The sequence below is a fragment of the Gracilinanus agilis genome, chromosome 4 (assembly GCF_016433145.1).
Source record: "Gracilinanus agilis isolate LMUSP501 chromosome 4, AgileGrace, whole genome shotgun sequence".
NCBI classification, from domain to species: domain Eukaryota; kingdom Metazoa; phylum Chordata; class Mammalia; order Didelphimorphia; family Didelphidae; genus Gracilinanus; species Gracilinanus agilis.
The window spans coordinates 473042820-473065317 of record NC_058133.1 but is presented as its reverse complement, the minus strand read 5'-3'; the positions used below and the strand labels follow the sequence as shown (position 1 = coordinate 473065317).

The 22498-nt window shown below is 41.8% G+C and overlaps 1 protein-coding gene across 2 annotated transcripts in view; it reads right to left on the bottom strand.

Moving 5' to 3' along the window:
* CHD1L (chromodomain helicase DNA binding protein 1 like) overlaps nt 1-22161 on the bottom strand; it is a 54971-nt gene extending 32810 nt beyond the window's left edge. The window contains exons 1-8 of one of the 2 annotated variants that reach the window (XM_044676056.1): nt 22123-22161; nt 19439-19545; nt 18449-18563; nt 16883-16914; nt 9431-9512; nt 4889-5051; nt 1574-1729; nt 311-403 (exon numbers count right to left, since the gene is read on the bottom strand). In XM_044676056.1, the coding sequence (XP_044531991.1) occupies nt 311-403; nt 1574-1729; nt 4889-5051; nt 9431-9512; nt 16883-16914; nt 18449-18563; nt 19439-19545; nt 22123-22146 (772 nt within the window). In that variant the 5' untranslated portion in view covers nt 22147-22161. The remainder of the gene's footprint in view (nt 1-310; nt 404-1573; nt 1730-4888; nt 5052-9430; nt 9513-16882; nt 16915-18448; nt 18564-19438; nt 19546-22122) is intronic. The other variant, XM_044676057.1, reaches the window with a different exon arrangement.
* Nucleotides 22162-22498: the final 337 nt, after the last annotated feature.

The following is a 22498-nucleotide window of genomic DNA, read 5'->3' as shown; positions in this document are numbered from 1 at the left end:
CTAGTGCCCAGAACTGAACACAATCCACTCACATGTGGTCTCACTCTTTACACTGCTTTTAAGGAAACTTAAAATTATATCAGCTCTTTTGGCTGCCAAGTTACAAGGGTAGCTCATCTTGATTCTAACCACAACTTTGCAAATAAGTTGGACAAAGAAATAACCCCTCTCAACTCTGGAATCAAGGTTGGATCTGTGGTTCTGAGGAGTCAAAGAGGAGGTCCACATAAGTTGGTAGGACCCCTCTCAACACAAACCTGCTAACTGTTGACCGGTAAAAATTTTAAGAGAAACAGAGGCATTCTCTTACCATCAAACAGATAAGGGTGGCCCACACACTTCCTGAGCTGTGATAAGATATTCTGAAGCTTCACTTTCTTGGCTGTTTCATTTTCAAATGCATCTGAAATAAAGAGACTAGTGAGCTGGAGGCCTTGTTTATTATAGTATCATACATCTATATAGAATGTCTCTATGTTAAATGAACTACAGGAAAAATTGCCCATTTGGCAAGTTTTGTTTTCAACCATTTAGTTTCAAGATGGCAGACTAAACCTTCACTTGATCTTAAGTTGTCTTTTGACACCCTCTTACACTGTTCCAAATTCAATCAAAATCGGTAAACTCCTGTCAAACGATGGTAGAACAATGAGTCAAATGAATGTAAGCTGAATAATTAAGTTGAGAAAAAGCCCCCACTCTAATTAGTCTACTAAATAGTGAACCCAATGAGACAAGAATTCTTGTAGTCTGTAAAACTTCTGATAGGCCACAACAGGTCAAAAAGTTTAGATAAAAGAGAGCATATTAAAAGTTGTGACTTCCATCCTAGTATTACCATTATGGGGCCAGAAGGAGATGATAAAATTAGGTGAAAGAAAAACTCCACCAAGAATGATGATGATAATGACAATGATGGTAGTGAAGAAAACCTCAACTACACCAAATGTAGTACTTGAAAGTTAATCTGAATTCTAAGCACTTCATTTCATGCCTGTTCTTCTTAAAGGCACTGCAGAGACATAGTAGATAAGAGTGCTTGGCCTAGGGTTAGAATGACCAGAGCTGAAATCCAACTTCAGATACTTAGTTGTGTGACCCTGGACAAGTCACTTAATTTTTGCTTACCTCACTTTCCTCAACTAAAGATGATAATCCTCAAATAAATAATCTAAAAATGAGGATAACAATAGCATTTACCTCCTAAGGTTGTCATGAGAATAAAATGAGATATATTTTTAAAGCATTTAACAAACATGTAAAAGCACTTGACCTGCACCTCACATGCATAGTAGGTGCTATGTAAGTGCTAGCTGTTAGCTAGCATTATTATTATTAATTATATGTTAGATGATAATGATATGTATTATAATTATCATATAATATGTGAACATATCATTACTGTTGTGTTGGTGGTGGTTGTGGGGACAAAATGAGATAACATTTGTTAAGCAGTTTTAAATTATTTTATAAATGATAGCAGTTACGATTAATAGTGTCAACGCAATATAATTTCTTCCCCCAAACCTAGATTCTAGCTTCTCTTCCAGGCAAAGCTATATCCTCTGGTTACCTAGGTCCTTCATCAGAATGGCCTTGTAGTACTTCTTCTGCAGAGCCGACATGCCATGGTAGAGGACCACCTCTGACTTCTTGGGGAGCTCTGTGGCCACTTCAGCCTTAACCCGCCTGAGCAGAAAGGGCTTCAGGAGTTTATGCAGTTCCGCTGCTGCGGGAGGAAAGTTCAAACATGGCACCCCATGAGTCTGCTGAAAAGTGCAATGCCAACAGAGCCATTTACTAGGCAAGCTCTGTGCCCACTCCTCCAGACACTCAGGGCTGCCAGCCACCATCTGATGACCACCATTTGCCAGTCTGGTGGGTCTCCCCCTCCTTTGAGCTCCTCCTCTCAACTTCTTAGAGACCTTTCTATAGCCCTCCTGGTAATGCCCCCCACTCAGACTTCTGTGAAGGACCCCTGTTATTATCTAAGGCCAGCCCTGGCCAAGTAAGAATTCATCCCAGACAATGAGAAAGGCTGGCCAACTTCCTACATTCCTCTCCCAGCCTTTCTCCTTGGGGGATCCCAGGCAGGGAAAAAAATTTATATAGACTAGCTATTTTTGTTACCAAAGGCTGACTGATACTTAGAGAATAACTGACAGTCTGAGGTGGTAATTCCTTTTAAAATCCCTCAGGCTAAGTTTGGATTTTACAGAGAAAAATCATTAGCTGACCACTGGGCACCTCTGAAGGCATGACAAATAAGCCTATTATCAGAAATAACAAAACCCTTTTACATTTGCCTGGCACTTTGTTGTAAAATGCTTATCCCCACCACCCAGAGTGGGATAGTTATTCCCCAAGTTCTCTGAATTTTAGGGGCCAATCCAGATAAAAAATCAACTCCCAGAGATCAGAATAAGTGCCCCAGGCCTGCCTGGATCTCAATCTACCCCATCACCCAAAGGGAGTTTTGGCTTTAATTTACATTTGATCCATCCTTAATTGATAGACCAGGATGTCCTGGTATTTCCTAAGGAGGCTGCCTAACTTTTTATTTTTTAAACTCTTACCTTCTATCTTATAATTAAAGCTGTGTATTGATTCCAAGGCAGAAGAGTGGTAAGGGCTAGGCAATGGGGGCTAAGTGACTTGTCCAGGGTCACCATAACCCAGCTAAGACAATGTCTAAGGCCAGATTGGAACCCAGGACCTCCTGGCTCTCCATCTACTGAGCCCCTTAGCTGCCCCTGGGCTGCCTAATTATTAGACTGCTGAGCAAACAAATGGGGACAAGGAGTCATTTGTCCAGGGTCACAGAGAAACAGCAATAGAATCAAGGGGAAGAGAGCCAGGCTATGAGACTCAAAGCCCTGAGTGGTGATGCCATCAGGCACTCATCAACTGTTCTCTTTCCAACTCACAGGAAGAGTAGCTAATGCCAGGTCTCTCGTGTACAATGCTAGGCACGCCCTCTGGTGCTCAATACATGAAAAACAGGCAGAAAGATGCTCTAAAATGTTACATCTGAGCTGGAAATGCTGCTCTGACAGGATCAATGGCCTGGGCTTCTTCCTGGGGCTTAAAAATTTTTAATCTGATGACTGTTTCACTATAACTGGTTTCCCTTCAATCCCATGTATTTTATTTTATGCATTTAAAAACACCATTCAGAGAAGGGGATCCAGGGGAGTCACCAGAATGCTTACGAGGATCACAAAGATGATTAAGGATCTCTGATTTAGCACTATTCTACTGCTTGTGTTCAGCAATCACTTCTGCCCCACTGCCCTTTGTGTCTGTCCCTCTGGCTGTCTCTGTCCATCTCTCTGTCTCATCACTCTGCCTGTCCCACTGCCCACGTCTGCCCATCTCAGTCCACTGCTGTTTTTATTCCCCAGGTTCTCTGAATTGGAGGGACCTCTCCAGATGAAAAATAGACTGTCTGAGACCAAAAGAAGTGCCACAGGCCTGTTTCAATCTCAACTTCTCCTATCCCTGTGTGTATTTTTATCTTTGATTGACATTTTATCCATCCAGAATTATTATGCAAGTGACTTGTTCACTACATTGAAGCATGAATTCTTATTCGGGTATGGGCTGGACTAGATGGCCGGCCCCCTGTGGTCCCTTCCAACTCTGAGATTCTGTGAATCATTAAGAAGTTCTTCCTAATATTGAACTAAAAACTGTGCCCTGATGATATCCACCAACCAACTCTAATTGTTCCCTCCAGGGTCAAGTGGGTAGGGTTGACCTCACTTTTACAGGGCAGCTTTCCTATGAGTTCAAAGGTTGATGAAGCACTTTATATATATATTATTTCATTTTAGTCTTCCCCTCTATGGGCCTCAGTTTCCTCATCTATAAGTTGAAGGGGTCAGACTAGATGGTATCTCAGGTTCTCTTTTCCAGTTCTGGGAAGAGATGTGATTACTATCCTCATTTTACATGAGCAAAGTGAGATAGTTAAGTAACTAGTCCAGAGTCATATACTTATTTCTGCAGGACCCTTCAGACTTCTAAATAGCAGTCAATTGTGGATCTGCAAAGATGTATTCTATTGCAGAAAATTCCTTGTGAAAGTCTGCCTGTTCCCGTCTCATATTTTCATCAAAAATGCCCTTGATAATACACTGATCATCTTATAAAGACTTTATGGAGGTAAAAAAAATTATATTTGTTAGTATTTTCATTTTGCCTTCAGAATAGTGCTGTGATAGGCAAGGCAGATGTTGTTATGACACTTAGGCTCTCCAGATCACCCTGGAGAAAGTTTCTCTTGGTTAACAATTCTCTTCTCCTCCAATCAATCAATTAACCATCAATTATTTAGTGCCTACTAAGAGCCAGGCTCTGTGCAAGGCACTGGGGGCCCAGAGACAGGAATGAAACAACTGCTGCCCTCAAGGAGCTCCAGTCCTAGCAGGGAAGACAATGTGAACACACGGAAGTGACAAGAGAATGAATACAAGATGAGGGAGAAAAGAGTGTCTCTAGGAGATTAATGAGCAGCAGGGCTCACCATTCTTGCCACTTGCATTCCCTCTGCCCCAAAGGTGGCAAGGGTAGTTTGGCTTGCCTGTAGCTACTGCTCTGAACTCTTGAAGTCAGAGTTCCTAACCTTTTTTTGAGTCATGGACCCCTTTGGCAATCTGGTAAAGGTTAGGGATACCTTCTCAGAATCATATTGTTATATGTAGAAAATAAAAAATATATAGGATTGCCAAGGAAACCAATTCTAGTGAAATACAGTTATCAAAATAAACACACACAAAATAAGTTCACACACCCCAGGTGATGATTAGTAAAGAATACCTAAATTGCTAAGGCACTTCATGCCTTTTGGAGGTGGTTTCAGAGGGGATAAAGAGAGGAAACTTGCCTGAATCAGTTTCTTTCTCAACATCCTGGAAGCACTGAATGAAATCTTCTAGCTGGTCCTTTGGGAAGAGACTCGATTCCACAAAACTCAGGAGGGAGTAGAGCTCCTGGAGGCTGTTTTGAATAGGGGTGCCAGTCAACAAGAGGCTGAAGTTGACAGAGATCTAAGCAAGGAGAAGAAAAAAAATTATCCAACAAAGTCTGAAATTAAGCTGCCTACGCCAGATAGCATGAGCAGGCTTCAAGCAAAGCAGAGTTTAAAAATGGAAGCTCCATGATGTGACGGCAGAGGCAAGAGCTAGGAGAAATGGCGGGCTAAGTGGCACCGTTTGTGATTGGTGCTCACAATAATCTACACTACATAGATAATCAAATTCTGTCTTCAAAACTCTCTCCGAGACAAGACAGCCTGCTATGTTTAGGATGATTTGGCAGCAATTCTGATGAGATTAAGGGGTATTCACTGCTGTAACCCAAGAGTCATCCATCTGATGGCACAGTGGATAGGATATGAGACCTGAAGACAAGACAATCTGAGTTCAAATCTGGCCTTAGACACTTCCTAGCTGTGTGGCCCTGGACAAACCACTTAACCCAGTTTGTCTCAGTTTCTTCATCTGTAAAATGAGCTAATAAAGAAATGGCAAACCACTTCAGTATCTTTGCAAGAAAACTGCAAAAAGGGTCACAAAGGGTCAGACACCACTAAAAAATAACTAAACAACAAAGTAAGTGGTAAACTTTAAAATCACACCACATAAAGAAAGTATACCAAAAATGGGGGAATATTATGATGACTACTGATGGAATAACAACTCGCACTTCCAGGGTATTCTAAGGTTTTATAAAATTTTTTCCTTCTATCAAACTGTTATGGCTGAGTATTATCATCCCCATTTGACAGATGAGAACACTGAAGTTAAATGACTTTCCCCAAGTCATACACTAGGTAATTACTATGTACCAAGCACTGTGCTAAACAATGGAGACACAAGGAAAGACTAGGATAGTCCCTGCCTTCAAGGAGTTCCCATTCTAATGGAAGAAATAAATAGTAAGAGACAAAGAACCAGTAATACAAGACAGACACAGAGCAGACAGGCGGTAATCTCAGAGAAAAGGAATCAGCAACTGGGGTTCCAGGAAAGGCCTCCTAAAGAACATGGGATCTGAGCTGAGTCTTGAGGGAAGCTATTGAAGCCACAAGGCAGAGGGGAGGAGGTGTCTCAGGCATAGAAAACAGCCAAGTTCAAAGACAGAGAAATCAGAGATGGAGAGTCCTCAATAAGGAATTCAGGGCTGGAGTTTGTGGAGATGGGCTAAATATTAAAAGGCTGGAAAGACAAGAATGGGCCAGGCTGCAAAGGGTTATAAACGCCAAAAAGAATTTTATATTTGATCCTAGAGATAATAGGAAGCCGCTAGAATTTACTGAAGAGGCAAGGGTGGGATGGGGCTGGGGAAAGGGTGGGGAGGTGATACAACAAGGTCAGATGGATGGCTCAGTGGACTGTGAGCAAGACATAGAGATGGGAAATCCTAGGTTCAAATGTGCCCTCAGACACTTCCTAACTATATTACTGTGGGCAAGTCACTTAACCCCAATTGTCTAGCTCTTACCACTCTTCTGCCTTGGAACCAATGTTCAGTATTGATTAAAAGACAGAGGGTTAGGGTTTAAAGAAAAAAATTTTCTTAATTAAAAAAAACAACAAAAAACCCCAGGGTTTTATTCTTTCCCAATGTCCCCCCACCATCCCCTTCACCTCTAAAAAGCTGAAGCACATAGAAATCAAGTGATTTTCCTTGAGTCAAAACTCTAACTCCAACAGAAAGGAGGTGATCTTTCCAGAGTCTAGAAATAAAGCTGGTAAGTAGAGTTTGCCAGTAGCTGTGGAATACTGTCAGGAAAAGAATGTATTCTACTTCTTAACAATCGTTCCTAGTTATTCAGACAGTAATATCCCTGAAGTAAAGAAGGACAATTCATTAGACTAACATAACTTGGGGGAAAAAAAGCTTTCGAGGACATTAACTCATTTTATTCTGACTCGACATTTACCAAAGAAATTTCTGTTCTATAATTTGGTCTTTTGCACAGATCTACTCAGTGGGAAGGTCAAGGAGTATCCTTATGCAGAAGGACAGTCCCTAAATCTCTCTTACTATAAATCAATAAATAGGTACTAGAGTTCACAAATTGGTTTCTTGTTTGTCTACTTGGTATATCTCAATTTACTGACATCATTTATCACCCTTGGTTGAAATAACCACATTGAACTTTTAGACCTGAAAGCTAAGGAGCAGACTCTGGAGCAGAGATGATCATAATAAGGTGCCCACAAGGCTAGGCTAAACAAAAAGCCATTTAGTCATGCTATATTACAACTGAGTGAACAAAATTATAGAGGCTATGTTTAACCTGCTAAACGACACACTGCCTTTAATGACTGGCATTTAAGTTGTTTGCAAGAAACTGCGGGCTGTTAATTACAAAGTCTTATCCTTAAAGTTAATTACAAAGTCTTATCCTGTTCCTTAAAGTCAGCTCAGGAGGATCTCAAGTTAAGACACGGTTAGCAGTTCAGATGATCACATAATTAAAAAACAAGCATTAGTTCTTCAGTTATCACCGGTCAATCACTTTTCATTAATCCAGACTTGGTGCTTCAGGTAATCCTCATAAATTCTCCAGGGCAAAGATCAGAAAGCACTGGATGCTACAGGCAGCACAGTGGATAGACATTGGGCTTGGAATTAGGAAGGCTTATCTTCAGCTCAAATCCAGTCTCAGACACTTACTAGCTGTGTGACCCTGGGCAAGTCACTTTACCCCATTTGCCTCAGTTCCTCATTTTTAAAATAAACTGGAGAAGAAAATGGCAAACCACTTTGGTACCTTTGCTAAGAAAACTCTAAATGGGGGTCACAAAGCATCAGACATGACTGAAAAACAACTGAATGTAGCTGCATAAAGTAGGCACTCGGTTGGATACCCTGACACCATAGCACTGACAGTGATAGTGATGGATTATGAGAATAAAGTCAGTGTCCCCAAATCAGCTCCACCATAGGGTGCCTAGGAGGTGAGGATTCATCCAGGGTCATTACAAGGTGGGTCTGGGGCAGGAGGAAATCTGACCATGTCCAGAGAAGTTGTAGGATATCCAAGGAGAGAAAAGAGATAATGAATATGGTAAAGTTATGAGAAACAGAACACAAGTTATGCAGAACAATATAAGCCATAAAAATCTCTTCTTTCACATAAGCTGTGAAATCGGCAAAAACAAACAAAAACAGGAAAGGGCAGACTGGAATAAAGCCACAGAATACACAGCATGGCTGGCATGAAGTGGTAGGTGGGTGCTGCCCCTGATGGGTAGGAATGAGAGGCCATGTGGACCTGGAAGGGAACATTCAGGGGGTACTCTATCTGCCCCCAAATAAAGCTCCTGAGACCCAACAGAAGACTACATGAACTACATTATCTGGAAGCACTGATCATGCCTTGGAAGGTCTGCAGGGAGTCAATAAAATTACTGCCTGATTTTAATACTTAATGTTTCACTTGCCCCAGACCAGAGAAAACGACACCCTTCCTAGAAAGCAAGTTATATACAGAGTATTTGCAAAAATATAAATTTGTAGTGCAGGAGCAAAATGGCTGATAGGTTATATAACAGAATTTTAAATTATGTTAAATGACATCAAAGCAAAGACTCTCCAAATTGGAAGAGACCGCTGAGGCCAGCTAATCAAACCCATGTCTGAAGAAGTGAGCCTCCTACAGCACATCCAGGCTCTGTTTGAAGGTCTCCAGTGAGGGAGAATCCACTGAACCCACCATTTCCCAAGGAATTCAATTCCATTTGGAGATAACTCTAGGTATGAACCAGCAAGGGTATGAGGAAGGACAATCATCATTACCACGATGGTAATGGAGCAAAAAGGGAGTGGGGGGTGTCACTGGGAAATGGGGAATCTCCCTCCCCATCATGAAATCTGACCTAGGTTAGAGATCCAAAAACTCAGGAGAAATGAATTCCCACCCAGCAAAACCACTTCAATGAAATTTTTCTGGTCAAGGGACTTCTGAACTAGGCACCAAAACATACTCCTCTTGGGAGAAAGATATAGCCAAAGTTTCAAACATCAGTAGCTCCTGAGGCTCAACTCTAGAATTTCTTTATATAAATCATGCAGCTTTGGAGCCTTTGGGAAATCAATCCTCCATCTTATTCCCGATTGGGAGTCTAGTCCATTTCCTTTGGGGCAGACTTGAGGTCCTCAGCCACTTGAAAGACTAAGCACTCTAAGCACACTAAGTTCACTAAACTTTGTTTTTTCTTCCAAGGAGCAAAGATAAGCCATATCATACATAAAGACTTATCCTGTCACTGGACAATTATTGATTTGCTCCTGTAGAAATTAGATAAACCAAATGATCTGGTCCCTTTTTTGACATACCCCACCCATGTGAACGTAAACTAAAATGGAAGGAAGCAAAAGCTGGAAGAACTAAGAAAGACCATCCTGTGTTTACCTCTGAGAGTGTTTTGTGCAGCAGTGAGCTCTGGTTTTTCAATCTGTGGGCTTCATCCACAACCAGAACGCTCCAAGAGAAACTGTGAGAGGAAAATTAATGTTACATCTCTGTTTAATCCAAATACAGATCACCATCTGGTGTGTTTGTGCTAATTAACTTATATCTCAGCCACAGAAATGCAGCTGAAGGACTAACAATGGGCCAGTTCTAACATAAATGGACCAAAAGCAGATCGATGACTTCATTCATTCATTCCTTCATTCAACAAGGACTTCTTGGTGCCTCCATTTGTTGGAAAGTAGGAGACCTCAAAGAGAAGATGGGTAAGAAGTCATCCTTGCCTTCCAAAAACTTACATTCTAGTAGAGGAAATAAGGCAGACACACGAACTGGTAAAGGAACAAAGCAGAACAGTATGTGTTTAAGCCTAAAATGGGGTGTTTTCAACACCATTTTAGGAAAACAGACTGAGGAGTTGCCACAATGACTTAAGATTTTATGGTTAATTCAACAATCTGTTATCAAAAACAGTCCTATGAGAAGTCTTTTCCTTTAAGACAAAGGTAAGTTGTGTCTAGGACCAAAAAAGAAGAGAATAAAAGGGAGTTCTCTTCTCCTAATTAAGTGGAAGCTGAAGTCATCAGCTGAGAGTGATAGTTGAGTGATGGAAGAAAGAGGGTTTAAGGAAAGAGAAGTCTAGTAGGACTCCCCACTGCTGGAAATATACTAATGAATCAACATGATCCAAACAGAAGAACTGAAGAGCAGCCTTGACAGCTAAGCTGAAATTGGACAGATAGGACAAATTTGTGGAGGACCAGGTTTTGAGGCTTTCATCCTTCTTCAAGCAATGGGGGAAGATGAGAGGGAATATACTTACTTTTTAGACTTTCTCTAACAAATCATCATCATAATTACTCACATGTGTAAAGTGCTTTAAGTTTTTCAAAGCAACCTCATTTTATAGCAGGGGGAATAGAGAGGGTCATCAAGGTAATTACAGAGTAAAATACATGTGGCAACCACAACTTGAACCTAGGTCTTCTTATTGTTAAGAATGTCCTAGACCCTGGTCGATTCACAGATTATTAGAAAGGGCCACAAGAGATTTATGAAATGCTTCCTAGGATAGAATATACATTTTTAAAAGTTCTATCCAAAAATCTTTTGGATAAATTATTTGTTATATTAAATATTTTCCTCAAAAACTTTTATTGGTCTTTATAAGACATTATGACACTCCCTGGGACCTCACAGGTCTCATCCAGGACTAAAAACCTGACTCATCACTCTCAGGAGGACAAAATGTAGGGATGCTCATTATCACTTGACCACACTTAACACACCAGATTCATAAAACTGGCCCCGGCAATCAACAGATCAATATATAGTCTACTTCAGGGTCTAGGAAGCACTTCGTTGGGGAGTGCTGGGATAGGCACTGGACCCGACAGAGATGGGGGAATGAGGCAGGAGAGCAGCATAGGGAGTCACTGATAAGCAGAAAACACAGAGAAGCAAGATGACAGGGAAGGTAGAAGAGCTGGATGTACATTATAGCTTAAGGCCAAGCGGATCCAAGACCTGCTTGCTCTATGAGAAAGGGACAGAGAGCCAAAGAGGAATCAATGGCTCAGTAGGAAGAAGAGGAAGGACGATACAATCTGATAGTCAGGAAGAGCAGCATTCATTGCATTACAAAGATATGCCAGGAAGAATCTATGATGGTAATAAGTCAGGGCTGGGACCAGGTAAAGTCCATTCAACAATTATGTGCATGGTAGGAGGTGGGCTTAGGGATATGAGCCTGCCCTCAAGGAGCTCAACTTTTTCTAGGAGGATACAACATATATAAAGAAGCATAGTAGCAGACAGGGAAAATCAAAGATGTAAAGGAAACACGTGTGTGTGTGTGTGTGTGTGTGTGTGTGTGTGTGTGTGTGTGTGTATGACTGAGGACTGGGGGGAGGGAAGAAGAGTCAGAGAAGGTTTTACAAAGAAATTCCAAAACACATGAGTAGAGCCTTAAAGATGAAGCAAGAATTCTGGGAGGTGAGAATGAGAAGCTGTCACTTCAAGCATGGAGAATGCTGGGTACAAACACAGAAGTGAGAGACAGTCAGCTTTGGGGAACAGGCAGTAATCCACAGTGTCTAGAATGTAGATTTAGCCAAATGAAGAGTGAAATACAATTGTACAGGTGGCTGGGAGGCAGATTAAGGGCGCCCTTAAATACTGAACTAATGATTTTATAGTTTATCTTGGAAGGTCCTGAACAGCCAGTGGAGATATTGAACAAGGGAGTCATGCTCGGACCTGTCCTTTAGCAAGTTTATTTTGACAGCTGGGAAGAGGTTGGATTAGAGAAGGGAAAGACTGGAAGCAGAGCGATGAATTAGGAGGCCACTGCAATCATCCAGACAAGAGGTCCCAAAGGCCCAACACAGGCTAGCCAATATGTGGTTGGAAAAATGAGGGAAGATACAAGTGATGTCAGAAGTATAATCAAGACTTGGTAAGTGACTGGATATCAATCAACTAACCAACTAGAACTGACTTTCCGGCACAAAATGCTGAGGATACAATGGCAAAAACGTAAGAAACCCTGGCTTCAAAGGGCTTATATTCTATTGCGTACATTTAAGTATGTACAAAATAAATACAAGGTAATTGGGGGATCCTAGATGTAGCCAGTGTGATCAGGAAAAGGCCTCACACTGAGCTCTGCTAGGGGATTCTGAGGAGTGAAGGAGAGGAGGGAGGGAGAGCCTTCCAGGCCCACCCGACGGACAAGGTGGGAGATAAGGCACTGCATGTAAGTGATGGCAAGAAAGGCAGTCTGGCTGGTCCACAGAGTGTGACAATAAAATGGGAATTGGGGAGTGCCTTGGTCATATACATACGTGTGTACATGTTTCTGAATGCATAGTTTTGTGTTTGCACATATGTATGCATACAGTGTGTGCATATAAATATATACATATTGTATGTATATAAATATGTATACATACACACACAAAGTATATATGTGTGTGTTTGTATGTAGGAGAGACTTATTGATGCAAAAAGATCAAATGGGTATCTAATGCAGCAATCCAGGCAATAAGGGACAGGGATAATTCCAAGGTCATGAGCATGAGTGACCAGAAGCAGCATCTTCAACAAAAATAAACTTTGGAGGAGGAGTGAACTAAAAGGGGGAGAATAATGGACATAATGAGTTTGAGAGAAGATGATGCACCCAGGAGGAGATGATAGTACATGACTGGAAATCAGAAGACAGATTAGGGATAGTATATAATTTGGAAGTCTGTTGGGAGCTGGTGAATTATCCAAAAGACTGGGTCTAAAGAGAGAGAAAATGGGACAGGACAGGGCCCTAGATGGAGAGTCTGGTCAATAATATTAAAAGTTAGAGAGATCAAATGGATGAACATAGAGAAAAGCCCACTGGATCTAGCAATCAGGAGAGATTACTTGTAGTATCAGAATGAACAACTCAAGCTGAGAGACTGGCACAGAAACTCAAATGCAAGAGATTAAGAAGTGAGTGAGGGGGCAAAGAAGCAGTGGGAGCAAATTCACAATTTTTTCTAGGAATTAGGCCATGAAAGAAAAGAGAGCAATATTGGATGGTAGCTTGAGGCAATGAAAGCATCTAGTGAAGTTTTTTTGTCTTTTTTTTTAAAGGAAAGAATAGTCCAAAGCATGTTTGTAGGAGCAGAGGAAAAACCACTACATAATGAGAGACTGAAGTTGAGAAAGAGGAAATGACTGAAGTGACAGAAGAGGATGAAATTCAAGATGCAAGTCAAAGGAACTTCCTCTTCCTCAGACTCAGAGGAGAGCAGTAGGCCATGGATGATGATGAGGTGAGATGTCAAGAAAAGGGATCGTGGAGCAGATGGTCTTAATTTTCCCAATAAGGGAGAGTATATACTAAGGGGGAGCATGATGGAGAAAGCACTGGAGGTTTGAGGAGCAAAGAAAAGGTCTGGAACAGCTACTAATGGAAGTGGGATGGGCTTTAAAATTTTTTTATTATGAAAGAATTATAGAAGAACAAAAGTCCTGCCAGGCCACAGTAACTGGCATCATGTAGAGCTGTAGTAGCCACAGTCTCATGTCTTTGTTCAGCAGAGTCAAAAGGAAGAAAAGGGTCCGGTTTTGTTAGGGCATGACTACTGTCATTTGTCCTTCATTTTCAAAGAGGACCGATGACATCACAGGGTGATATCTTGACTTATGCATGAACTGGGCAGGGGGAATGAAATGAGGCAGGACTGCAAAGAGTCATCAGCCTCACTCTTCCAGGGTCATCAAAATCCAGTGACAAAACAAAAGTCAGAACTGGTGACGCTTCAGGATGATGATTTGCTTCAGCTGCCTTCCTGGCCACTGGAACCAACCATTCTCACCTGTCCATTCCAACAGGGAAGTCGTCACATGTTTGGGGCACACCACGAACTCACTGATGGGTCTATGGCCCTTTGACAACCCTCAACCTAGTGGGCTGGCACTAGGACATGAAAGCAAAAGCAAAAATCATGAACTGTGGCATCAAGACTGAAAAGATGAAAATGAGGCCATAAGGGTGATGAATGGGAGAACAGGGGCAAACGGGAGGGACCAGAAACTACAGAGAATTGAGAATAGTTTGGAGGGGGGGGCATGAGGCTGGGGGTTAGGGAGAACAAGAGACTGCTCAGAAGGGAAAGTCAGAATCATAGGAGAAGCAGAGTTAGAGATGATGGTGAGAGCTAAGGAACAGCCATCCCTGGCAGCAGCCGGAGTAAAGGTGAAGTCAAAAGTCCTGGGAGTTGGTGAGTGATGGAAGTAGAAAGGTTCCAACGTGTCTGGGGGGCACTCATGTGAACACCTAAATTCCTGATCACAGAGACAGGGTTGAAGAAAGCTGTGCCCTGGACACCTGATGAAAGAAGGGAGAATCCTCCAGAGGCCAACAGTTCCTTGGGAAGAAGATTCAAACCAAATGTCACAGGTGGACAGTGTGGACGTCAAAGGAGGAGAGGACGCCGAGGGCCACAGGTAGGAGTGGGGTCCAGAAGGGTCCTAGCTAGCAAAGAAAATGTCGGAGAAGGGGGCCAATGATGAGGTGATTTCTGGAAAAGGCCAGATTTCTGTGAGGGGATAATATCCTGAAAAGGGCTTCCCAAATGAAAACTTCTCTTGTATGAACAATCAAGACATGGCAGCAAAGGAAACGACGGCAACAGATCTCTTTGTCCTGGCTCCCTAAAGGAAGACCCAAGACAGACGCCGTTACCAGTAGTAAGGCCTGACAACATACATGAGAACAAGACAAGGCAATCATGTCAATCAACCAACGAGCATTTATTAAGTGTTACTGTGCTCCAGGCCAGTGGATACTGGAAAGGCAAGCAGGATATAAAGAGACAAGTGTGGTCTCTGCCTTCGGGGAGCTCCTGTTCTACTGGGGGAGGCACCACATAAACAACCCACACATTAAAGATATATAAAGATAAGACGAAAGCAGGGAGGGATGGGGGAAAGGGAAGCCAGAAAAGGCCTTTGATGGGGTGTCAGATATGAGAGGCAGCAAGTTAAGACACTAAAGCTGGATTGAAAAGTACATAGAAGGCAATGAAGGGCTAGCAGTTTAGGTGAACAGAAAGCCAGGTCTAGAGACAGGAGGTCCTGGGTTCAAATCTGGCCTTAGACACTTCCTAGCTGGGTGACCCTGATCAAGTCACTTGACCTCCCACTGCCCAGCCCTTACCACTGTTTTGCCTTGGTATCAATTCTAAGAGAGAAGGTAAGGGTTTAAAAAAAAAGGGAGCAATGAAAGGTAAAAAGGCTGGAAAGAGATTAGGCTATGTTGTGAAGGGCTTTACACTTGATTCTGGAGTAATAGGGAGCCAGTAGGGGAATATACTATAACATGCCGAGTCATGTAGTTTGGGAAAATGCCTTTGGAGGTCGGATTAGAATTGAGGCAAAGAGCCCAATTAGAGAGAGATCGCAATAGTCCAGGCAAGTGGAGATAAGCGCCTGGAACAAGGTGCTGGCTATGTGAGTGGAGGGGAAGCGATGTCACGAGGCAGAAAGAGCAAGATTTGGCCAGATTTGGAATGTGGAGTATGAATGAAGAACTGTTGATGGTTCCAAGGCTACAAGCCATGAACACCAAAGGAATGAAGTTCCGAGTAGAGCAGAATTTGTGGAGAATAAGAATGAGTTCTATTTTGGACACGCTGAGTTTGAGATCGCAATGGGACATCCAGGAGAAGGTAGAAGGAAAACCAGGAGAGAACAATGTCATGGAGAGGTAAAAAGGAAATATTCAATATCCAAGGCTGGAGAAGGTCAAGAAGGTGAAGGATAGAGAAAAGGCTATTAGATCTGACAGCTGGTTGGACAGAGCAGTTTCAAAGGTCAGAAGCCAAGACTGCGGAGGGTATAAAAGGAGAGGAAGTGGAAGCAGCGAGGTGACACAGAAGGTGAGAGGGCTGGTCCCGGAATCAATAAGTTCTGAGTTCAAAACTAGCCACAGATAATTATTAGCCCTGAGCAATTCATTTGTCTGCCTCACGTTTTCTCATCTGCAAAATGGAGATAACAATTGTACTTAACTCCAAGGTTGCCATGAGGACAAAATGATATCTATCTGTAAAGGGTTTTACAAACCTTAAAGCACTCTTTAAATGCTAGCTATGATTACGGTTGTTGTTTTTGCTCTTATTTGGCTCTCTCAAGGAGTTTTATTAATATTACTATTATGCGGCATACTCGGTCAGCATGGTTTCCTGATTTTCTACATCAAGTCGATAAGAAGGTGATGGGAGTAATTCAGGATTGAAGTTTGGCAAGTTATGATCAGCAAACATTAACGATATGTCAAAAACTAAAATAACAAGTCACACTTACACAGTGTCTTAAGGTTTGTAACGATAATAACCAAAGAAATAGATCATGCAGTTATCCCCATTTGACACATTATGAACCTGAGGCTCAGAGAGGTGAAATGATTTCCCGTGTTCTAACCAATATGCAACACTGCCTTTCAAGAATAATGTGGCTTATTGGATAGAACATAGGAAGTCATTTAACCCTCTTTTCACTGCACTTGAGGCTGATAGGCCTGAATGTAAGTTATTTTAACTTAGTCCTTATCTTCTAAAAAGAGATCAAAATTCTGGTAGTGAGGGTACAATTCATGAACTAGTTCCAAATTCTTTTTGAATCCTTGTAACGGATTTTCCTTATTGTTCCTCAGGTACTCAGCCTGGAAAAGTATCCATTCCAAGAGATTTTTATTATCTAAGGTCAAGACCTGTTTCTGGGAAAAAGGATGCCAACTACAATTATATGGGGCAAAATGCTTTAAAAAATGGAGGAGTGGTATTAAAGGACATATCGCTAATCTATCATCTAATGTAGACTTTGGAAGTATTGCCATTTACTCACGTTTTTAGAAATGCTGCATCTTTCAGGAAAATCTGAAAAATTAAATAAAAGATTGTTATTTAAAGTCCATACAGAAAGGGTTCTTGGGAATGAGACCATGATGGTCTCTTCCTCTATACTTGTCTTTACCTCAGGGTTTCAGGAAACTTTTCTAATAAAGTATAGCAGAGGGGTCAAACTTGGAGCCCTGCTCTGCAAAACGCCCCAGAGGAAACCAGTTTAAAATATAATTGGGAAATAATTAACAAAATGAAACATACAACATAACAAAGATAATGTTAATTTGTGGTTTTCTAAGTATAAATGTAGTTTGTTTCTGTTTGACACCCTGAATAATGTACTGATTAATTCATTGAGTGGTTACAGAAAAGTTCTGGCCAGGGAGATAGTAATAAAGATTTCCAACCAGAGACCTTTAATGAGGATCACTTTAAAACTGAGCAACATCAGGGCAGAGACCTACACAAAGTTACCTGGCAAATGAGGGCAAGATTTAATGTCTACTTCCACTAAATCAATCAGCATAATCTTTTTTTTCCTTTTTTCTTCCATCTTAGAATCAATACTATGAAGTGGTTCCAAGACAAAAGAAAGGTAAGGGCTAAGCTATGTGGGTTAAGTGATTTGTCCAGGGTCACATAGCTAGGAAGCATCTGAGGTAAAATTTGAACCCAAGACCTCCTAATTCCAGGCCTGGCTCTTGATACACTGAACCACCCAGCTGCTCCCCTCAATCAGTATAATCTTTAGCACCCCATGGAGACAACCAAGGACTAACCCAGCTCCCAGGATGACTGGTTTCTGTGATCCTGCTAGTGTGACAGCCCAGTGAAGAGAGGGACAACCTTGTCATCCAAGCCAGACCTCACCACCAATGCTCCTAAGGCATTTATTTTGCCTGCACACAATACACCAAAGGCTCCTTCCACTCCTTTGCCACAAGGCTGAACTACACGGTGTGAGTCATTTACTGCATGTACTTTCGGAATTGTGATAATCCTATCATAGTACTGCCAGCTTGCTTCTGCCTGGTCTGTGAGAAAGCTTGATAAGAGCTGTCTCTTCTTCTGCTCCAATTATTATAAAGCATGGTAGGGTAGGGAGACAGTCAGAAAACCCAGGTTCTAATCCGGCCCCAGGCACTCTCCCCTTGTGAGCCAATGTTTGCTCAGCTATGAAATGAGAGGGGATTGGACTGGATGACACTGGGAGCTCCCAGCTCTAAATCTGTGCCCACGTGGGACACACTGAGGCCACCCTGCAGCTACTGAGGTCACCAACCAGTTACCCCTGGGTGTGAAGGGGGGAAATAGCATCATGGTGAGACACAAAGAACACTGGGAGATCTCGGGTTCTCTCCTCCTTTCAGCCTCACGGGCCATTCCTTTCATTCTGGCTTTGGGGAGAACGCCATGTCTGAGGAAGGGATGCTGGAAAGGTTCTCCGCTAATTAGAAAGGACCAGTCCAGAGGAGACTGGCTAGCCTAAGAGCCTGTCCCTCCTCACTGGATCCCTGTGTCCCCTGGGGAGAAGGAAGGTCAGCTTAGTGCAGAGAACAGATGGTACCTCATAGGTGCTCAGGAGCACATGAAAAGAAGCATCCATTTTCAGATCTTGCTGGAGGTGAGCTCTCTCCTCCTTGTCGCCTGTGTATACTTTGCAGGAAAGGCCCGGAGCAAATCTAAATCCAAGAAAGGGACAAAGCAAGAGTCCAAGATTTAGGTGCCACAGGAGGGCTGTGCTGGAGGAGAGAGCATCCCTGCTCAGAGGCATCCAAAGCCAGTGGTACTTCTTGGTGTTCAAGCCCTAAGATAACAGAAGGGCTTCAGGCTGCTCTGGCTCTTTTAAGATAATACAGATATGGGGCATGGTTACTGCCATCTTTTTTTTTTTTTTTTAAGGCCCTTACCTTCTGTCTTAAAATTGATACTATTCCAAGTAAGAAGAGTGGTAAGAGCTAGGCAATGGAGGTTAAGTGACTTGTCCAGGGTCACACAGCTAGGAAATTTCTGAAGCCAGATTTAAACCTAGGACCTCCCTTCTCTAGGCCTGGCTTTCAATCCACTGAGTCCCAGTTGCTGCCATTTTAAAGAAAAGAAACTGAGATTAAGAATATAGTTTACCATCAGGGCAAGTCCGTGAATACCTAAGAGGCTGAATCACATATCTAGGAGGTTCAGAGGCCAGACACTGACAGCTCCCTCCCTTTGCCAGTGACCCCCACCCCCATTCCCATCCCACTGGCTATTCTTTGGTTTCAGCAAAACGACCAGATTAGTCAAATGAAAAAACTAATGTCCATTTCTTAATCCTAAACCAAAAACACTCCACCCATTCTTCCTTTCCCCTCTTCTCTCTCTGCATTGCCATCCCAGCCCTTGGCATCCTATCACAAAATCATTATACACTAAACCATAATTTTTGCTGGCTGCAGATTTTTGGTGTGTTCCTATCACCCAGGAAAAAGTCTTAAGGGAACACATTTAAAACAACAGAAGGTCACTGTTCCTTTTGCAACTGAGTCAAATATCAACATAGCAAAACCATAGCACTTACCTCTCCATCTCTTCTTTCCAGTTGCTCAGGACAGAGAGTGGACAAAGAATCAGAAATGGTCCTTTTTTTTTTAAACTTCCAGTCAAGTAAATCAGAAGAGCAATGGTCTAGAATGGGGAGGGAAGAAAAAAGAAACAGCTCTATCCTGTCTCTCCCACTCCAAGCAGAATATCTACCAGGCTCCCATGACCAATACCTGATTATGTTCTCTCATAGAAATGCCACACATCAAGCTTCCTGAGCAAATCCCTGGGTATAGTCAAAAGACAAATGTACGGGGATTTATGGAAAAGAACGCTACCCACATTCAGAGGAAGAACCACAGGAGAGGAAACAGAAGAAAAACAACTGCTTGAACACTTGGGTTGATGAGGACATGATTGAGGATGTCACGAAACTACCACACCAATGCAACTATCAATAATATGGAAATAAGTCTTTACTGACCACACATGTTAAAACCAGTGGAAATGCGAGTTAGCTATTGGGGGGAGCGGGGGCTTGAGGGGGGTGTAGAGTAAAGTAAAAACATGAATTATGTAACCATGAAAATTTTTTCCAAAAAAAAAAAAAAATTTAATTAAAAAAAAAAAAGACAAATGTATGTTCCTTGTCTGAAGAAGCCAGGAAGCTTTTAGAATCGGGGTAGCCACCCCAGGGCCTGACAGAGGGCAAAGACCTGCCCAGGTCCTCATCCAACAACAGACAATCGTTGACACTCAAAAGTGACAAGTTCAGCTTGTTCCAGTTATTTTAGGCTCCAATGTAGCTGCTTCCACCTCTATTCAAATGGCAGGGGCATTATGGGAAATGCATGATATCATCCTTTTCCTCTGTCTCCTAGCATGATAAAGTTATGTGAAAATGATGCTGATGCCTGGTTTAGAGTCCAAACACAAAGGAAAGCCAAGAAAAAAAAAACAGTAAATGGAGTATTCCCAAAGTCTTGGGGTCCCTAAACCAGGCATCTGCAGTGTTCTTTCTATAAGCTGCAATGAGATTCTGGGGATACCCTGTATTTTGGGAAGAGCTGCCAAAGCAAAAGCTCATAAGGAGCATATTTGGGAATATAGATTCTCCCCTCAAAAAAACTTTGTTGCATAAAGACATTTTCTGAGGGAATATAATTAATAATGATAATATAAGGAAATAGAAAATGATTCGTTGATGCTGCTGAGCTATAAAAGGTCAATTCCTTCCATTCACAGAGAAATAACAGAACACACTAGAGTGTCCTAATTTTTTTTCTGCGCAACAGATGCCTTTGGCAGTCTGGTGAAGTCTATGGATCTCCTCAGAATAATGTTGTTAATTGCTAAAAATAAAATACATAGGATCGCAAAGGAAATCCATTCTATTGAAACACTTTAACTATCAAATTAATTTAAAAAGCAACAACAGGGATTCTAGGTTAAGAACTACTAAGGTAGATGGAAGGAAAGATAATACAGCATCCAACATTAGAGAGAGATCAATAGGGAAAGGCTTTTAAAACCCTGAGACTGAGAAGTTAGGCGAACAGAAGGAAAGCAAGACTTTGTAAATAAAGAAAGAAGGTTCTGGGAATAAGGCAGAGATGGGTTCTGAAATGGCCCCTTCTATTTGCAGGAAATCCTCAGGAAAAGATCTGGTAATTCAATTTGTTGTTAATTAGCTATTGGTCTATCCCAGCCCACCAGTTAGAACACAGTGTTTAAGAAGGTTAGATGATCAGGGATACCTTGTAGACAGGATTTATAATCAAGCAGATGAATTCGTTTTACTGACTATTCCTGTGGCAATGCAGCAGAAAATTACGGAACCCAGCCAAAAATCCCAGCTTCCCAATCCAAGGAACAAGTAGCTTTATCATTTGTTGGGGAATTATTATTATTTTAAGAATTTAATTTTCAAAGTGCCAGAACCTCAGTTTTTCTCATTCATAAAATAAAGAAAATCTGTCCTGGGCTTCAGGCTGAAACCCTAAGGCTGGCTCACAATCACACCATGAGCCACTGGCCATAAGACAGTGGAGATGGCTTAGTAGAAACTCATCCTTGTGACTAGGAAATTGGCAGAGCATCCTTAGTCTCAAATCTTTGTATATAGAATTGTTGAAGAAGGAGCCTTAGAGGTGTAAAGATTTTCAAAGGCATAAGATTTAAACCAAATATACAGAGGCACCAATTCCAACTCCTTAACTGTGCAGATGATAGAATGAGATTGAGATTAAATGACTTTTCCAAGGCCACTAAGTAACAGAGACAGTTGTTGTTATTGTTATCATTCAGTCGTGCCTGACTCTTCCTAACCCCACAGACCACAGCACACCAATATTGTCCATGGGGTTTTCTTGGCAAAGATACTGGAATGGTTTGCCATTTCCTTCTCAGGGGACTAAGGCAAACAGAAGTTAAGTGACCTGCATTGTATCACACAGCTAGTAAATGTTTGAAGCTGAATTTGAACTTGAATCTTCCTGACTTCCTGGCTCTATCCACTGAACCACTTAATTGGCTCCAGTCCTCTAACTCCAAAAGGTCCTTTCCAGCTCTAAAACTCTAGGCTTTTACCACCCACTGCTCTAGTATGTGATTAGTTGTTAATGCTAGTATAGAACCCATATGATTTGATGTCACTTTGTAAGTCTGGATTCTCAAGTTTTAAAAACAGAACTATCTCGTGATTTATCCACAGAGGCTTACCTGGCATGTCTTACCCAGGCCCATTTCATCACCAAGAATGCAGCCATGTTGAAGCTGGAAACGTTGCACCAGCCAGTTGACTCCAGCCAGCTGATAGGAGCGCAAATGAATCCCTATAAATAAAAGTACAAGATGAACAACTAGTTTTCTTGAATATTCCTATGATGTGACAGAAGAAAATTGCAGAAACCAGACAAAAATTCCAGCTTCCCAATCCACAGAAAAAGGGGTTCTATCATTTGCTGGGAAATGATGATTATTCAAGCCTTTAATTTTCAAAGTGCCTCAGTTTTTCTCATCTATAAAATTAGGAGGTTCTTAATTAAATTAATTAAAAAATTTAAAAAGTAATTAAAATTAAGACCTTTAAGGTCCC